The 18894-nt window shown below is 49.9% G+C and overlaps 1 protein-coding gene across 1 annotated transcript; it reads right to left on the reverse strand.

Moving 5' to 3' along the window:
• Nucleotides 1-1160: 1160 nt before the first annotated feature.
• Nucleotides 1161-15148, reverse strand: DUSP5 (dual specificity phosphatase 5). Its single transcript, XM_023206597.3, has 4 exons — nt 14501-15148; nt 9843-9991; nt 5540-5759; nt 1161-2698 (listed from the first exon to the last, which is right to left on the reverse strand). Exons 1-4 carry the CDS (start codon nt 14877-14879, stop codon nt 2292-2294), a joined length of 1155 nt encoding a protein of 384 aa, XP_023062365.3. The 5' UTR covers nt 14880-15148; the 3' UTR covers nt 1161-2291.
• Nucleotides 15149-18894: the final 3746 nt, after the last annotated feature.

Here is an 18894-nt window from a genome sequence, read left to right on the forward strand (position 1 = left end):
GTGGTGGCGGGCGCCTGTAGTCTCAGCTACTAGGGAGGCTGAGGCAGGAGAATGGCGTGAACCCAGGAGGCGGAGCTTGCAGTGAGCCGAGATGGCGCCATTGCACTCCAGCCTGGGCGACAGAGTGAGGCTCCATCTCAAAAAAAAAAAAAAAAAAAAAAAAAATTCAGCATCCTAACCCTGGGCGACCTTCTCATCTGTGGACTTTCCAAGGAACCTCTGAACGGAGAGGTGGGGAAAGGAAAGGCAGGTGGAGATAAAGACCTCACGCAAAGCCTTTGAGGTGAGGAATTTGGAGAGCTGGGCTGCCTGTGCTTGGCCACCATCTTGCTATTTGTTGACACAGTGTATGTCGGGAGAACTAGACACCCTTTGAACCCTCCAGCATTGAGAAGTATGGCTGGAATCCCCGTGTTTATCAGGTGACTGGGATGGCATAAACCCCAACCAGCTCCCTGTTCCCTCAGATTAGGAATAGGCCCCAGGAGTTAGGCTGGAGCCCAGGCAGAGCCAATCATGGGGAGAAGCTGACAACTGCCCCTTCCTTCCTCCACCTATGTAGAGGAAGTTACCCACAAAGCAAGTCGATTAAACCTACTCATTGAGGGATTTACCTTGGAACTCCTGGGGAATTATCTGGAAGAATTAGTTGTAAGAGTGGAAAGAGGGGTCAGGAAGGCAGGCAGGGCAAATTTTCACCTCATTCACTTCTCCATCCCTTGGCCACTTACCCAGCCTGATTCTGCCGTATGCCAAGCACTGGAGGGAGGAGGCTGGCCACAAGCTTGGCACTCAGGCTTATTGGAGCCAAGGGCCTTATGCTTTAAGGGACTCTTCGGATCATCTAACTCAGCTCACTCTTCACAGGTGAGAAATCTGAGGTTCAAGTAGAGCTTTTTGCCTAGTGCGATAGGAGTGAAGGGCCCTCAGTGGGCAGATACTCTCACCACCTCCCTATGAGGCCTGCACTAAGGAATTCTCTTGCAAGTTAACTTAGGGAAACCCCTCATTTGGAAATCAACATTCTGTATCGTCATACCTATAGTTGCACCTCCACCACCATCACTCTGTTGTTCATTTAGAAATAAATCCCAGTGAAGCAGGCTGGGTCCCCACCCAAGGGTATTCCTACCTTATCCCAATTCACCAACAAGAAGAAGTGCTTTTTTCCTTTCCCTATTTTTATTTTACACTATAAAAAAAAAAAAAACAACAACCAATAACATACTGTTTTTCTTCACATTCACATGGGTCTTAGAAAATTATTGCCTTTTCCCCTGGAGAAATAACCCAACAGACAGAAAGAAAAAAAAAGTAGTACCACATTGCAAAATCTGCAAATTCCAGAAGTCCACAGCTTGAAGACAACTCCAGGGGCAGGGAGGAAAACAATTGTCACAAGAGACATAAGCACACAGAAGGACAGGAAGCTGAGGAAACCAGTTTTCAACGCTACTGACCCAGGATACCCAGCAAGTACCCTTTTCCTCCTGGAATTTACTGCCATCACCTCGAAGGTATGACTTTTTTTGGTCTATGATCTGAAAAACTCTTTTCACAAATGAAGAGTTGCTCTGAGAAGAGGTGGAATGAGACAAGTTCAAGTATGAATAAGAATCATGCCAAAGTCCAAGGTCAGTGAAGAACCCACGGCAAAAAAAAAAAAAAAAAAAAAAAGTCCAGAAAAGCCAACATCTTGCTACTTCAACCAACTGCCTCATTGGACCCAAGAGGGTATCTACAAAACATTTCAGGGTTCAAATCAGGATGCTGATCATGTCCCCACAAACCCTGTGGGGTTACTTTCCCAACTAGACAGTGATCAGCTTATGCCCTGAAGCAACAGAGACAGACACTGAAACTGCCAAAGTTCAAAAAATAAGGTGGAAATTGTGCTTCCTTCAAAATGAATTGGCTTTATAACTGCCTTTTCTCCTGGTCCAGCAACTTCTTTTTCTCACGTTGCTGCAGGTATTTATTGCCTTATGCTTGAAATGAAAAGGCGAACTTTGAGGTGCAAGGACTGGGCAGTCCCGAGAGGGCAGGGGTCTGGAAGTACAGTAGTCAGCACATGCTGTGCTCCCGTAATGGCTTGGCCTTCCTTCAGTCCCGAGAACCTACCCCGAGGTCTGTCTGAAGTTCATTTGCAAGCCTGGTGACCACTCACTATCTCACTGGAGCAGCATGACAGAGTGAGGTCTTCAGTATTGCACAGGTATGAAATGTCCATGAGTCTTAAAAACAAAAATCACAGTTGCTCTTGGGGCCGGGCCGATTCCTCCATCCCAGTTTTAGCAGGATGTGGCCGTTGCCACGGGGCTTCTGCTGAGCTCTGAGACTGTTGAGTGGGTAGGCACCGGTGCCAGCACCGAGGCAGGGAATGTGCAGTAGGCACCCTGCATGTCAGGGCTCAGTGTCTGCAAATGGCCTATCAGTGAAGAGCCTGCTGCCTCCCCTTGGCAGGCGGGAGGCTGGGGGGTGGGCGTGGAGGGCAGGATCTCAGATTCGTACTGCAGGAGCTGGCCCATGAAGCCAAAGTTGGGCGAGACCATACTCCTCCTCTGCTTGATGTAATCGAAGGCCTCCTTCAGGCGGAACTGCTTGGTCTTCATGAGGTAAGCCATGCAGATGGTGGGTGAACGGGAGATCCCAGCCTCACAGTGCACCAGGACCTTGCCTCCCTTTTCCCTGACACAGTCTGGAAGGAAGAAAAGATGGTGGGAGTCAGTTGGGATTAGAATCTAAGGGCAATGGCAAAACATAAGAATCAAACACTGGAGTAACCTAGATATGAAACTGTTGTGCCTGCGTAAGAGCCGTGGCCCTACACTACACTTCTGCCAGTCTTTAACCCCCACTGGTGAGGACAGAGCTTTTGGGATCCCAGCAAAGACTATCCCCAAGTAGGATCTTTATATTCCTTACAGCAGCTTTATAGTTCCCCAGGATACTTGCAGATTCTGCCTCTGGAGGCGATGGCCCTGGAGAAGTCCCTTCCTGGGGATGCCATCTTAACCTAGGTTCCACTGACGGTTCCAAGAGGGCATTAGAACATCCTTGAAATTGTGCACATTTTTATTGGGCACGCACATTTTTCTAAGGAAAGCATCCCAGGCTCAAAGACTGACTTGGAGAAGCAACTCTTACCTCTCCAGGTCTGATTCTAAGGGTAATAACCTAACTCCGATCTTGGTAGAGGTCTTCCGGCCTCTCCGGGCACCCTGTCCTGCTGTGCCAGGGCAGGATGCTTGGCTCTGCTCCCAGGGTTCTCACCACCAAACACACAATAAATAGCACATGGCCACTAATTATAGCCCTGGCTAAGTGACGCCTACTAGACGGAGGATATAAATGGCTTTCACAAATTCCATCTTGCTCAACAATGGGAGTTGCTGCTATAAAGCTACCACCACCAGTTAGCATTCTTTAGCTCAATATGACAAAAAGGGGAGGAAGCCTCCCTTCCTGCTCTACCCCCCAGCCCCCGCCCCCAGAAAACCAGCTACAACTATTAAAAATGGGAAGGGATGAAAGGTTAAAGATACATACACTTCAAATCCACAAAAAATACAGTCTTTCCAATTCCCTCTCTTGCTAGCGAGGAAACAATTACATCACAGGAAGTTAGATGTAGCTGGCACTACGCAGGCTACAGTACGCAAAAACATTGAAGATTTTGAAGGGCCAAAAGAAAAAATAAGTCCCTTCCCCTCCCTCCCCCCCCTTCCCTGCCCCAAGGTCAAAGGATGCAAATCAACCTGCAAAATCTAAAAGATAAAATTTCTGAGGCATCAGGGAGGAATCCTAGAGTTTCCCCATCTGAACAAAAACCCCACAGGATACCCCAAAGCAGTTCAATAGGGGTGTCCTCCAATTCAGTCTGACTCAAAAGAAACAAAACAGTCTCTTCAAATTAGTTCAAAGGGGAGACGACCCCCAAGTCCCTGGAATTACAGGGTCGGACTCCTATTTCCCTTCGCTCCTCTGTTGGCCTCCTTCGACATTTAGCTTTTAACTGGCCTACTGCCACATCCAAGAATGCAAAGGGTCCAGAGTGCATTGCCTCTGGAGCCCGCTCGACACCTCGGGGCCTGCCTTCCACATGGCCCTCTTCCCTTGGAAGGGGTCGGTGTATATTCAGCACATGGCTCACTGGGGAGGCCCAGTCTCTCCTTCCATTAGCAGGGCAATGGAAGAGCCAAAAGAAAAAGCATTCTGTGCTTTCAAAATGCTGTGGGTTTGTGGATTGTGTGTACACAGACACAATACACACACAGGATGGGGAGGGAGGGTTCTGAGAACTGGATGGGGGCGTGTTTCATGACCTCATGAAGTAGCTACCCAGGTAATTAAACAACAGGCTGAGAAGGGCAAGGCATTCCCAGGGACAGGGAGAACAAGTCAAGGGTTTCCCACCCTGAACACATCATTTTGGCTGCCTTTCAGACTCCAAAGGAATGATCTTAGCCCAGAGGCTCAGGGGACAAGCAGGACAGGCTCGGCCTTTTGCCTCTGATGAGTTTCTCGTCAGGGTTTCCTGGGGAGCAGAAATTGTGTGGTGAACAGAGAGCCACCATGTGGCTCGAGGGGGGCCTTTAATTGCTACCTGCACTAAGTAATTATTGCTGTGCTAACACCTGCCTTTCCTCCTCCAACATCCCTTGGAACAAGATACAGAAAAATCATGCGTCAGTTTCAACAACTACATATGTTAAAGAGGAAGATGGGCGCTGGAAAGCGGGGCATGACCACAAGGTTAGAGAGTGGTACTTGCAAATCTGAAACAGAAAAAAGTCAGGGCAGCCTCCTAGCAAGATGGATGGGGGAGAAGATGCCAAATGGGAGAACAACCCAGGAAACACAGAGTACCTGGAAACCCTAAGGCCATAGCCCCTTCCTGCCACAAGGACCAGAGGCCAAGGCCTCGGTTTTTAGGTCTATGCAATGGAATAAATAAATGCCTAACAAGAATGCAGAAAGAAGGCAAAAGATGCCAACTTTTCTGTGCATACGGCATGGAGCTTGAGTCAAGTGCTATCTTTAATCCAAAATTAGCTGAAAATGCAAAACAAATTGCCCCAAGCCATTCGCCAAAAGTATGGAAAGCTGCTGGGGGCCCTTGGGGCTCAGTGCGTAAGTAGGTGCTCTCTGAATCCTTCTGTTTGCTTTTAAAAATAAACCCAATCTACGTAGAAGCACTGTTACGGAGGTTCTTTCCCCTGCTTTCCTCGTGTGGAGCATTACGCAGGGATGCACTCAGCTTCTGCCCAGCTAGAAACAATAACAAAATCGGCAGTGAGTACTGCCATAAAATTATATTAATTCATTTATCTTGCAAATTAAAGCTCCTATTAATAGCAACTTAAATCCTCCCTTCCACCTTTTTGGTAGCTGCATCCCTTGTTGGCTCCAACTCTTAGCAGCAGCATATACAAGACTTTTCTTTCAGTGAAGGTAGCTTCCATCAAGGCATCAAAAGTCAAGAACACATACCCCAAAGGGGCTCCCGAAATAACTGAGGGGGAATGGCTAAACCTACCAATGAAGTCTATTGCTTCTTGAAAGTGAGAGCTAATGTCAGCCGTGTGGCTGTCTTCCACAGGGATCCATTTGTAGTGTAGGTGGGTTGTGCAGGCCTCGGAGGTCCGTCGGGAGACATTCAGCAGGGCTGTGATGTGCAGGTTGGCGAGGAACTCGCACTTGGACGCATGGTAGGCACTTCCAAGGTAGAGGAAGGGAAGGATTTCAACTGGGCCACCCTGGAAGCAGGGACAAAGGACAATCAGGAAATATTGGATTAGCTTGTTCATTTGAGAGAGGAAAAAACAACTCTGACCTATTTGCTTCTTAAGATGGGTGGTTCCCTTTCTGGTTTCCCAGTAGAGTTCAGAGCCAGGGCAGTTCAACTGAGTGGGGGTGGTATCTCCATCCTGGCCAACTCTACCTTACGTGGCTGCCTTGTGACTCAATGACAGCAAAATCCACACAGCAAAGAGTTCACATTTTTGCACGTATCAAGGAGGTAGGATATGATGGCAGTCTTCCCGTGCTGACAAGGATGAGAAGCCATGTGGTATCATGGGAAATATTGACGGGGCTGTGTTGAAGTTACAGCTGCCCTGAGAGTACCAGGGCAAGCCTCTTTGCCTTGGGACAGTCTCACTTTCTTTACAGCTAAAATGGACCAGGACTCAACATGGTGTGTATCCTCCTTTACAGCCTTGGCATTTTATATAGCGTATTTTCTTTTTTTTTTTTTTTTTTTCCTTTTTGGAAAGAGGGAGTCTTGCTCTATCACCCAGGCTGGAGTGCAGTGGCACAATCATAGCTCACTGTAATCTTGAATTCCTAGGCTCAAGAGATCCTACTGTCTCAGCCTCCCGAGTAGCTGGGCCTACAGGCATACACCACCATGTATGGCTAATTTTATAATTTTTTTTGTAGAGCTGAGTTCTTGCTACGTTGCCCAGAATGGTCTTAAACTCCTGGCTTCAAGCGATCTTCCTACCTCAGCCTCCCAAAATGCTGGGATTATAGGCGTGAGCTACCAAGCCTAGCCTATATAGTGTATTTCATCAAACCTAAGACACTGTTGATCCTCAGATGCATCCAGGTTTTAGAGACGTTAAAATGCACCTCCACCCCCAACAAAAAAGCACGCTTTTTAGAAATGAAAATAACCACTACCTACTCAGAATCTTTAGATAAAAGATGCTGTCAGGCCACAAGCAGAGGAGCTTCCTCGCCTCTGACCTTCTTCACACGGAGGTTTGTTGGGGGTGCTGGTGAGACCTGCTTACAGAGCCATCCTTTTGGGAGGCTACCCACACCCCAGGTTTCTAGTCAAGGGGGAACCAGAGACCATCCACCTTGAAGCAAAACTAAAATGAACCACCGGTTAAGACTATGGCAGTCTCAGCATTTACAGGGCTCTAAAGGTTGCAGAAAAGTCAGTGATGGTTGGAAAAATGGGAGCCCTTAGAGACTGAGAGGAAACACAGGGCTGGGTGACAGTGGCTGTGTCTTTGGGAGCCTTTCCCATGCCAACCATCTGCTTCCTGTGTTTCCATTTCCTGTCCTGGAATAAGAGCAGAATGGAAACTCTCAGCCAGATCCATAACAGGGAAGGGTGCGTGGGACAGGGGCCAGCCACAGGCAATTCTCAATTTACCCCGCACCCGGCGTTAGCTTTTTGTTTCCTAAGAACTCATGTGTTTAAGCAAAATCCAGTTCAGTCACTTGGAAGAAAATTACAGAGGATTTTACATAAAGTAATAACAACAACTGGTATTTTTATCAGCATCTACTATGGCTGGCTTCTGGGGGCTTAACCCTTTAGATGTGCCTACATCATACCAATTTCACAAAATCTGTGAGGTAGGTAACATTATTCCCATTTTACTGATGGGCAACTTGAGGCTCAGATGCATTTAATAACTTGTCCAAGTCAGAGCTAGTCAGTGATAGAGCTGGGCTGAAACCCAAAACTGATGGTGTAGCATGAGATGCAAGGCCTTGTCTGACTCCACTTCAATAGTGATCAATATGAGAAAGTAAGTATTTCAGGTAAAGACAGGAAGGAAAAAATTCCCTTCTTTCCTCTCTTCCTCTAGAGATAAAATGTCCATCTGCATCCCCTCTTCAAAACCTCTCCAAACTTCCATGCATACAGAGCAGCCTTCCTGGTGGCAAAATGGTGCAATGGTTAAGAACCTGGGCTTGGGCGTCAGACAGCAGAGCTCTTGGGTTAAGTTCCAGAGCTCCATGCTTACTACCTGATGTGATCTTGGACAGCTTCTTTAACCTATGACCCTTTGTCTCTAAACAGGGGATAATACCTATCCTCTCTGGATAACTGGTAAGGTGTAAATGGGATAATGAATGCATTAAAACCTGGCACGTTACATAGCTGCCACTGTCACCGAGATTGAAGAATGAACAGAACGTGGCTTCTCTCCACGGGGAAGACACAGCGTTTTAGGCAATCCAAGCAGGTCTAGTCCTGACCTGAGCTGGACCCACTCCCTGGGCACAGCATCCCCACCAGCTAGAAATCAGGAAAACAGCAGAGGTGGTACAAAGTTCTTTGGAAAGGAGTCAGAGTTCCAAGTCCAGATTCATGTGGCCACTGATGACTTATGGGTCCCCACCAATGGACACTAACAGGCTCGCCCTTTAAGAAGCAGGCTGGATGGTTGACTCAAGATCTCCTCCTCTCCTGAGCGCCTGGAAATTGCTGATACACCAGACCTGGGATCTATCCAATTTCTTTTGGAGCTCAGCCCAACACACCCCTGAAACTACATTTCTTTCCCTTTTTGAACTTCTGTTTAGACCAAGAGGGAAGAAGCCAAAGGCCTTCAGAAACCCCACAAGTTAACATGACCTCGCCGGGCTGCTCTAAATGCAGAAGCGTTTCTAAGAAGTAGCATTAGGGGGTTCCCCAGATGAATCTTGAAGACACATCAGGGCCTTCTCACCCCTCGCTTGGCCAAAGATGTGCTGTGCTTTCACAACATTCTGCCAATTCTTATTTCTCTTTCACTTTCTGAGAAATGGAGGGAAAACATAACCCAAACAAACAAACAAAAGTAGAAATCTAGTGAGGCCAGATGTCCACAGCTTGAAAGCCACAGGTTCGTCATATACTGTAAGGGTGTTTAATAAAGGAAAACAAAACAAATCCTAACCCTGGCATCTGGACAAGCTAATAGGCTTCCTGACCAAGGAGCCCGTTCAAGAAAAGGTCACCTGGCTTTACTTCGAAGTTTATCCCCAGGGACAGGGTTTTGCTCATGGCAGGGAGCTGGCATTTTAGCATCTAGCAATCTTTCTTCTTATGATTTGGATATGTTCTTGGTTTATGTGAAAAGTTTGAAAGGTTACTCCCACCAGGTCAGGTGTCTAGATTAGAGGCCATGCGGAAAACAGAACAAGGTCCTGAAATAATCAGAACAGGGAGCTGAGAGAAAGGGGTTCTGAGCCTGATGCTGCCTTGAACCAGCTGCAGGACTCTGCAAAATCAATAATCTCACTTGTCACAGAACACTTCTCTTCCCTTCCATAAAATGAGTAGGCAGGTTTTTATCTCTGGTTTCTGCCAGATTTGGATTCTCACCTGCTTTTTCATTTTCCTGAATGGTACTACGTAACCCCCTTCCACTTTATTTTTCCCTTTAATGAGTTATCACAAAGCACTCATTTTTAGAAGAAACATAAAAACTCCCTAGTTTACAGAAACATGAAGCCCTCTAGTATCTTTTGATTTCCTCTGGTTTCAGTATCTGTGCAACTGTAAGCATAAGAACCCCTTAGAGGAGCCTACTTAGCCACCCAAACAGGACTTTCTCTATAGAACCCCCACCAACACCAGTTTCAGTTAAACATACCAACAAGACACAGCTTGACAGGTACCAGGATGGTTTGCAGAAACTGCAGAGCATGGACAATTACAGAGAAAAGCAACACAGGAAGCCTGAAAGTCAACTCTGAAATGTCTTCAGGGAAACCTAGACCAGTATTTCAAAGTTTCTCTGAACCTCCGAAGCCAGATGACAATAATGTATCTTTCACTTCCCCTTTTCCGCAGAAGCTGCCAAGCATCCTGTGGCTGGTTTGCTCTTGTCAGCTTGTTTGCTGGAAGGAGGCCCATTTACTCTTGGATGGAAACTCAAGCTGGCAAGCAACAGAGGCTCCCTAAAGCCAGGGGATTTTGCCAACACCCTGATCCACAAAAGAACTAACCATCGTTGCAGAGTGGGGAGAGAACAGTCAGGTGCTGAGGAAAGAAGGCAGACAGGAGCCCAGAATACCACTCAGGATACCTCTTCCCCATCATGTACCTGGTCATAAGCTGGCCTGTAGCTGACGTTTACCACTGGTTTTCCACACTGGCTGATGAGGGCTCTCTCATTCTCAATCTTCTCTTGTGAAATGGGTTTTACATCCACGCAACACTCGGGATATTCCGAGTAGAAGGTCTCATATCCCCCTACAAAAACAAACAAAAAGGTGAGACAGATGGTTAGCATCAATTTCTCACCCTGTCAGAAAACACCCATAGTTAATCAATACTCTGAGGGTTACACAGTTTAAAAACAAAAATAAGCCAATACAGATTGTGGTCATTAAAAATTGAGCAAAACCAGCAAACAGATTTAGAACAGAAAGGGACTCTACACACACACAAACCTCTAAAAAGAACTCCTTCAGAGGCAATGATTAACTTTTTGTGTCTATCAGAAGCAGCTTAAACTGTGAAAGAAAGTATCTAGCATCTGGCAAATATTAACCAAATCCCTCCAGAAAACAAAAGCTATTTTCTCTCTTGTTTATCTAAAAGGAAGGTGTGATTATGCAAAATTTCATTAATTGGCGAGAAGATAGGCTCCTAAAGTGGCTTCTTCCCCAGCCCATCTGCTCTAAGCAGGATTCTAGCTGGTACCTCCTCCATTCATAAGGAAATGGGGGCTGATACGAGGTTTCAACTCAGGGCAGTAAAACAGCCTGGCTTCTCACTCCCAAGGTGCTAAGAACACTGCTGACAATCCTTTCTAGGTCCAATTTGAAGTCATCAATCCAGTTAATTACCTTCTAAATCAACTGAAAGAATAAGGACTTCTGAATTTAATTCTCATCCCTCCTGAGCAAAAACTGTCTCTGTCCCCTTCGTGACCCACCCTATCTTCTTATCCCCACTTTTCTTACTTCTCCTCTACTCCTCCTGCACGCCCCCCCAACCAATCAATAAGTCAACTTATATAGCATGTATGACTCTCAGAATCCTTAATATTACATTTACACCTCTCCAAATGGATTTAAGGTAAAAACGACCCTCTGAGGCCAGGCGCGGTGGCTCACGCCTGTAATCCCAGCACTTTGGGAGGCCGAGGTGGGTGGATCATGAGGTCAGGAGATGGAGACCATCCTGGCTAACATGGTGAAACCCCGTCTCTACTAAAAATACAAAAAAATTAGCCGGGCGTGGTGGCGGGCACCTGTGGTCCCAGCTACTCAGGAGGCTGAGGCAGGAGAATGGCGTGAACCCAGGAGGCGGAGCTTGCAGTGAGCCGAGATCGCGCCACTGCACTCCAGCCTGGGCAACAGAGCGAGACTCTGTCTCAAAAAAAACAAAACAAACAAACAAACGAACAACCAAAAAAGAACCAACCCTCTGAGCAAGTCACAGAAACTTGCAAATATAAGTAAGCCTTCTTGGGCCCATCTGAGTGGGGAAGAACCCTCAGAATGCTGAGGGCTGCCAGGTGCAACAGGCCACCCTTGCTTGGGAAACTCCTTTGCTGGTAACCCAGAGAGCAACCTGAGGCATTTTCCAGGGCCTCCAGAAAGCCCACTTGTCTTTTTCTGGCCCAGAGAATTCACTTAGATCCATTAAACATGCATTCTGAGACCACGAATTTTTCAAAGAACCCTCTTTTTCTTTTCTGACTTTGGGTGTTGTGATGCTGGCTTTTTTAAAGCCCTGCAGTAGACAAATGGTTAATGGATTACAAGGCAGTCTCCAATTCCCTCCCAGAAGCTGCAGCCAATTCCTAGAATGAGTCATCCTGCCATTACTGCTTCCTCTCAGCTTGCTGGAACTGCCCCGCCCCCACTTAGTACACCCAGATCTCCCCTGTGGTCACCTCACTAGCAGCCCACTGCGCCTGCCCATGAGCTCCTGGTCCTCCCCAATGACCATGCTCCCCACCATAATGGGAGGCCACTGCGGAGGTGCAAGATGGTGCTATAGGCAGTTTAGCTTCCCATGCTCTGTCATAGCCCCTGGGCCCCTTACCTTCCAGCAGTCAAGAGAGAAAGACGCAGGCTCACACTGACCCACAGCTTCCTCGGAAGAGGTATCCCTAGTCAGTAAACCACCTGATCACTTCCTGTGCCTAGACCTCAACATTATGGCTTCCAGGAGACAAACAAGGATTTGGATGGGAATTTGGAGTTAAGAATGACCTGGGCCCTCCCAAACTTCAGAATGAAGGTTGGGGAAGAGGAAATCTTCAGGCTACCCCATCTTCTGGCTTGAAATAGATTACTTCAGAGTTGGCTATCAGGAGGACAGAAAGGAGGTTCGGGTATGGGTTGGATCCTGCCTGCTGTTGACAAAATTTAGTTCAGGGACAGATAAACAGGGTCCTGCCTCTTCAAGCTGGGATTCAGAGGAATCCTACAGATTAAATGGTCTCAGTCTTTCACCCACTCCCATCAGAGGTGTGGAGAGACAGAACATTCCTCTCTGGTGCCTCACTTAAGTTGCAAAAGCCATGGCAATTCTCAGAGTTACTTCAGCCTTCTTTTGGAATGAGTCTGCTTTCAATCACCACCACATTACCAGGGAACAGAGAGCACAGATACTATATATAAATAAGCACTGACCACGCAATTCAGTCATCACCATTTCATTTTAGTGGTTGTTTGGGAGACAGGGGATTATAGAAAGTGTAAAAAGGCATTGCCCCCGCCAAGATCTCAGATGCCACCAGATTAAAACCTGAACTCCTATCTGCATATGACTTAAGTAAAGAAATAAAAATTTTCTCTGGCAACAATTAAAGTTTAGTAGTAGTGTTATAAGGGTAGGCATGAAGCAATTTCTACTGAAATTTAACATGCATATAATTCTTGACCTGGCAATTCTCATGATTTACTGAAAGGCACTGCACACACAAGAGCACATGGAGAAGGAGATCTACCCCACTGCTTGGAACAGTGAGGCCGGACGCAACCTAATGGCCATTACAGGAGACAGGTTCAATGTGAAACAGACATGTGTGGTCAGATATGGACAAGTCTCCCAGATCTAGATGGATACAAGAGGCAAGACAGGAACTATACAAAATCAATCTATTTCTAAGATTCTTATGAAAAATTATCTAAAGGTAAACAAGAAAGTTGACGACTGTCTCTGGGGAGTGGAACTGGGTTCTAAGATATGCAGAAGACCTGCTTCTCATCATACGGCCTTCACGCTGTTCAAATTTGTACCTGTGTATATGTTACCTTCTTTTAAACAACATTTTAACAGTTTTCCTGAGATGTGAGTCTATAGAGTTGCCTACTTTGTGGCGATAACTTCTCAACTGTCAGCAGGGCCCGCTTAGAGAACATGGGGAGCAGAGTGGGGACCAGGAAGGGTCTCCTGGAACGTCTTTCATGCTGAGGAGGCATAAACTTCTCCTAAGAACAGGAGACAAAAACCATATAGGGAAGAGAAAGAAATCAGGAGCCACGCTGAAACCTCTGCAGAGCCAGAAGGCCATCCCTCTATCCCCTGGGGGCTAGGCTGCCAGAAGAAGGACGATTACCATCTACCTCTGTTATCTCTTCAACAGGAAATCAACAGGGGACCAGGCAGCAGGAGGTGCTAGCAGAGAGGGAAACTGTCTCCAGAACCTTCCTGGCCCGGAGTGTGTGAAACTTGCATGGCTTTAAAACAGGCTCCTAACTCTCGGCGCCGGCTCCCTGCACCGAGCTCTGATCCCCATCACTGTTACATTCCAAGGTGCCTGCGCCAGGGCTGGCACGGCCTTGGGGCCCTGCTGGGGCTAAGCCCTCATCTCTTCATGTGGGTCAGGTCTCCGCGGGTGTCATTTGAGGTTACAAAGGACTCAAATACAAAGCAGGAGCAGTCATAGGAAGTGACCCAGAAAAAACCAGTGCTTTGAGAGTCAATCACCCATCCACCACTAGAAGCCAAAGTTACTTCCCGGCAGGTGAAATGGGCAGGCCTGTGGCGGTAGCTCCGGGAGGTGTCAAATCAAAGGCCACAGAATCTCCACACCACCCTGCCCCCGCACACCTCTATTTCCCGGCTGGCCGGCTGAGGCTCGGCTCAGGATGGTCCCAGGGATAATCCTGGGGCGGAGGAAGGAGGAGGTGAAAAGGGTGGGAAGGATGTGAGCTCCAAACTGAGCTAGAGAAAGATCTAGGAGAGAAGAGGCCGGAGGAAAACAATAAAAAGCAATAAAATGAAATGGAAAGGGAAGGGACTCGCCAGGTCAAAAAGGCAAGAGGGGTCGGTGAAAACACAGCTGGCTAGGCGGGAGGAAGGGGGGCACCATGGCGCCACACCATGGGGGAAGGGGTCGCGACCTGCTGATCCCACCAGATCAGTCTATCAGGAAGGCCCCAAGCCCTGACCCCAGCGACAGCGGCGAAGCTTGGGTCTTGAAAGGGGGCTCGTGCCCAGCACGGGCCGACGGCCCCCAAACTGCTAAGCAGCAGCAGCCCCCGCAGCATAACCAACTCCACCCAGCCCAGCGGACAGACCGGCTGCCAGGCGCTTTCGAGGAACTCGGGTGGGGAAGAGGGGGAGCTCTGAGTGTTGACATTCGCAGTGCCCTCCCAAGCGCAGAACAAGCCCCAGAGTGCAGACTCCGGCAGGTGGTGACTCTCCCGGTCCCAGGCTGTAGGAAGGCGCCCCAGCACAGGGAGGGGACCCAGGGGCGCCGGAGGGGCGAGCGTGGCAGGGACCCCGCGCGCTCACCTTTGAGGAAGTAGACCCGCGGGCCGGCCGGCAGACAGGCGAGCAGCGAGGTGAGCACGACACGGGCGGCGCTCTCCTCGCGCAGCTTCTGCCAGTGGCGGCTGCCCTGGTCCAGCACCACCACGGCCGCCACGCCGCCGCCGCCCTCCTGCAGGAGCCGCGCGCGCGCCGCCTCGTCGGGCAGCACGTAGCGCGCCGACACCGCGCCGCCCCGGGCCCGCCGCAGCACCACCGAGTTGAGGTTGACGTTGAGCGAGCCGCGCACGTTCGAGGCGGCGAAAGCCAGGTAGGGCCGGCAGTCGAGCACCACGCAGCGCGCCGCTGCCTCCTTGCGGAGCATCTTGCGCAGCTGGCGCCCGTCGAGCGACGTGACCTTCATGCCGCTGCCGCCGCCGCCGCCGGCCAGCGGCCCCGCGCCGCGCGCCCCGCGGGTGCCCACGGCCAGGATGCCCGCGGGCGAGGCACGGGAGGGCAACCCGCGGGGCTGCGGCCGCGACGGAGCCCGGCGCCCGAGCGGCGGCGCAACTCCGCGTTCTCGCCACGCGCGCTCGATACCGAGCCCGGCCGCTCGCCGCCACAGAAGCCGGGGATTCCGCCGGCCGCGCAGCGTTTTATGTGAATGAGTGCCGCCCGTGACGCGGCTGCCCATATAAGGCCAAATATGGGTGTTTCCCCGCCCCTCGGGCCGTGGCCACGCCTTACCGGGGGCGGGGCAGCGGGGGCGAGGGACTCGCGGGGCGGGTGCCGGCATTAGAGCAAGAGGAAGTGGAAGGCGCCTCCTCGTTTTCTCCTCCGCGCTGCGCTGGGGGACTCACTCGCGCATCACCCGCGGCTGCCGGCCGTGTGTCGGGGCGCTCCGGGGCCACAGTGACCCCCGCGGTGCGGACCGAGGAGGAAGCGCTTGGGAGGCGGGGCGGCACCGCACGATCCGGCCTTCAGCTTCACGGACGTGGGCCGAGAACCCGCCCGCGCCGCGCTGAGCAGAGCCAAGGGAGCCGGCCAGGGCCGCAGAGGAGTCCGGAACGGATTCCTGTCGCTACTGAGGTCTGCGCGTGTAAGGGGAGGACGTGGGATATTTGCCTCAAGGGATGGGGTATGGATGACTGGAGGGGTCGGGCGCGGGTTGGTCATCGCTGAGGCTGGGTGATGGATGGCCGAATTCGTTATATTGTTTTCTCCACTTCTCTGTATGTTTGAAATTTTTCATAATAAAGTTTCTAAAAGTAAAAAAGGGGGTTAGGGGTCGGCGGTGAGAAAAGCCATTTAATCTCCCTAAATGGATTCTGCCCTCAAAGGATTGACGCTCTTTTCTCTGTCGCTCTCCAATAATGATTAGAATAATAAGTTGTATTTTGAGGAGCTGTTTTCTGGTCCCAGGGAAACCCTTGGTGAACTCATCAGTAGCATCAGCATGTATCCCATGATGGAGCTCAGTTCAGCCAACTGTTGTCCAGGTGGCTTCTGGATTTGGGGGATTATCTGTGGATTAAGTTTAATCTCAGGCTGTCTGCCCCCATCAGTCCCCAGGGGCTTCAGGCCTTCCACCCCTATTCCTGGGGAAGCAGACACAACTCACCCATTCAGCAAGCATTTATTGAGGGTCAGCTGTGTGCCAGGGCTCCGCTAGCTGTGGGGACACGTGGATGGAAACAGGTTTCTGCCCCCAAGCTCACTGCCAACCATTTTATTGTTAGCCTGGCTGGGACTGCTTGATGGAAAACAGTCTGCCCGCACTAGACAAGGGCTTGTTGACGACTGACATAAGGGAAGGAGGTTTTCAGAAGGAAGCAGAGATCAAATGCAATTAAATCAGACACCAGAACAGCCGACATTGCCTCTGGGTCACGGCTGCATTCACCAAAAGGCGCTGTCCTCGCCTTGCCAGTGGGGTCTTGGTGAAGACGTGATGCGGGGGCCTTCTTTCTGTTTGTGGTTATCTGTGCCAGCCTTCCCTGCAACCTGCTCTTCCTCCAGCACGTTCCGGCTCTTTCCACCCCCGATATCTCAGCCCAGAGCCACACACGTACGTGGAGCACCCACGTGGGCCAGGCTTTGTTTTGGGGCTGGCGGCACCAACGTAAGACTTGTACTCAGCCCCAGTTGCCCTCAGCACAGAGGGGAGGGGAGGGGAGGGCCTGTAGTCCGTGGGGAAGAGCGCCCAGCAGGGGTGTGGCAGGGTGGGGCGTGGGCTGGAGAAGGCCTCCCAGAGGAGATGAGGGCTGAGGCCAACTCCGAGGAATTAATTGTAAGCCAGACTGCGAAGCAGGAAGGGAGATTCCAGGCAGAGGAAACTGCTTGAGGTAAAGAAAACAAAAAAACGCAAAACCCAGCATGGTGCGTACTGGAGGTACATGGGAGACTAAGACTAAGGCCCTTCTGGTATTTGTTAGCAGATTAAGCAGGGTCAGGCAACAGAGGGCCTTGTGCTGTTTGACTCAATTGGGTCTTAGTCTTTGGCCGGACAGTCCCCAATGAGGGATCTTACTCAGTGACCAGATCCGGATAGCATTTGGGAACATCGCTGAGGCGGCTCTGTGCGGGATGAGTGTTTTATTTGAGAGTGGGGGAGGAGTCCGGAGTCTGGGGGATGGATGGGGGGATTTCATGGGTAATCTGGACCTGAGCTGATATGGGCCTGCCAGAAAAGCAGCTATGGGGAGGCCATAAGAACGGGAGCACATTGAGGAAGTAAGATGCTGGGAGGGGTGAGATGGGGAGAGAAAACTGGAGACTAACACCAAGGATTTTTTTTTTTTTTTTAAAGATATGTTCTCACTATGTCGGCCAGGGTGGTCTCAAACTCCTGGCCTCAAGTAATCCTCCCACCTCAGCCTCCTAAAGTGCTGGGATTATAGACATGCGCCACCACACCCAACACCCAGTTAGCATTTTTCTTTTTTCTTTCTTTCTTTTTTTTTTTTTTTTTTTTTTTGAGACAGAGTTTTGCTCTGTCGCCCAGGTGGGAGTGCAGTGGTGCTATCTCAGCTCCCAGATTCAAGCAATTCTTCTGCCTCAGCCTCCCGAGTAGCTGGGATTGCAGGTGCACGCCACCATGCCAGGCTAATTTTTGTATTTTTAGTAGAGACGGGGTTTCACCATATTGGTCAGGCTGTTCTCAAACTCCTGACCTTGTGATCCGCCTGCACCCAACGTGCTGGGATTATAGGTGTGACCCGTGAGCCACCATGCCGGGCTGACACCGTAGTTTTTAACCTTTAGATAGGGACTCTACAGGAGCAGGTCTGGGGTGAGGGTAGCAGGAAAAGGAGGAGTAGGTGAAGTTTATTCATGTTAAGAAGTTAGAGTTGGTCACACCAAGGAGGGTGCCCAGAAAGCAGAAGGGTGGCCTGGGACCCGGTGTAGGAGGGTTATCTGTCAGCTGGATTGCTTCCTCACGTCCCATGTCCAACAGATTACTAAATTCTGGGGCCCAGCTTCCCAGAGCTCTTGTCTGACTCATCCTGTCTAGTCCCACGGCCAAGGCCAGCTTTGCAGGTATGTGACCTGTGCAGCCAAACGGACCCATACTTAGAAGGGTCCCCCACTTGTTTTAATGCTCTGTAGTTACTAAATTGTTAATTTTGTACAGGAGACCCTGTGTTTTCCTTTTGCACTGGGACCCACAAACTCCGTAGCTGGTCCTGCCCATTGCTGTAGTGAAAGGGCCCCATTATCCACCATCCCCACCGGACCCTATGTTAGCATCATATATCCCAGTCTCAAAGCCCCCTCCTTATTCTCTCATCCTCTAAAATGTGGTCTTAAGCTTACATCTAAGCACAGAGCCCATCTCCTCTGCTAAAAAAATTTCAATGCCACCTATGCATTGTCTTGATAAAATCCAAATTCCTTAGTGGAACACTAAGGTCCTTGGTCTGGCCAATTGGTCACAACCCACCTCTAACGTTTCTCACCTTCGTTCTCATCACCCCTCCCCCCACCACCCCCATCCTTTGTAAAGCAACCTTCTCCACCTTCACACAGCTCTGGAGCACGTTCAGGACGCCACCCCTTAATCCCCCAGCCTGTTAGCTGTCACCCTCTTAGGGGTTCTCACTTCCCTTCCCCCCCAGCCTGGCACGTGAGTGTTATCTGTCCTGCCATTAGCCTGCAGCCTCCCAGGCTAGACTTAGGGGCCTTATCCAATCATCTGTGTCTCCTTCACAACACCCTCACGTGGTGAGGGCTGAATCAGTGTTGGTGGAATAGAATTCAGTGCTTGTTGAGACATGAGAGTGGCCAGCTTTTTAGGAGGCACCTGGGGAGAAAGTTGGTAACAGCACAAATCAGGGCCCTAGACACTGGGTAAAAGGCAAAATAGAAAACTGGGGGTGCACAGTCCATAGATTAAGGACCTGGAGTCCATCGTCCACAGGTCTAGGAGGAAGAGGAGA

Source organism: Piliocolobus tephrosceles, chromosome 9, assembly GCF_002776525.5.
Source record: "Piliocolobus tephrosceles isolate RC106 chromosome 9, ASM277652v3, whole genome shotgun sequence".
Taxonomy (NCBI): domain Eukaryota; kingdom Metazoa; phylum Chordata; class Mammalia; order Primates; family Cercopithecidae; genus Piliocolobus; species Piliocolobus tephrosceles.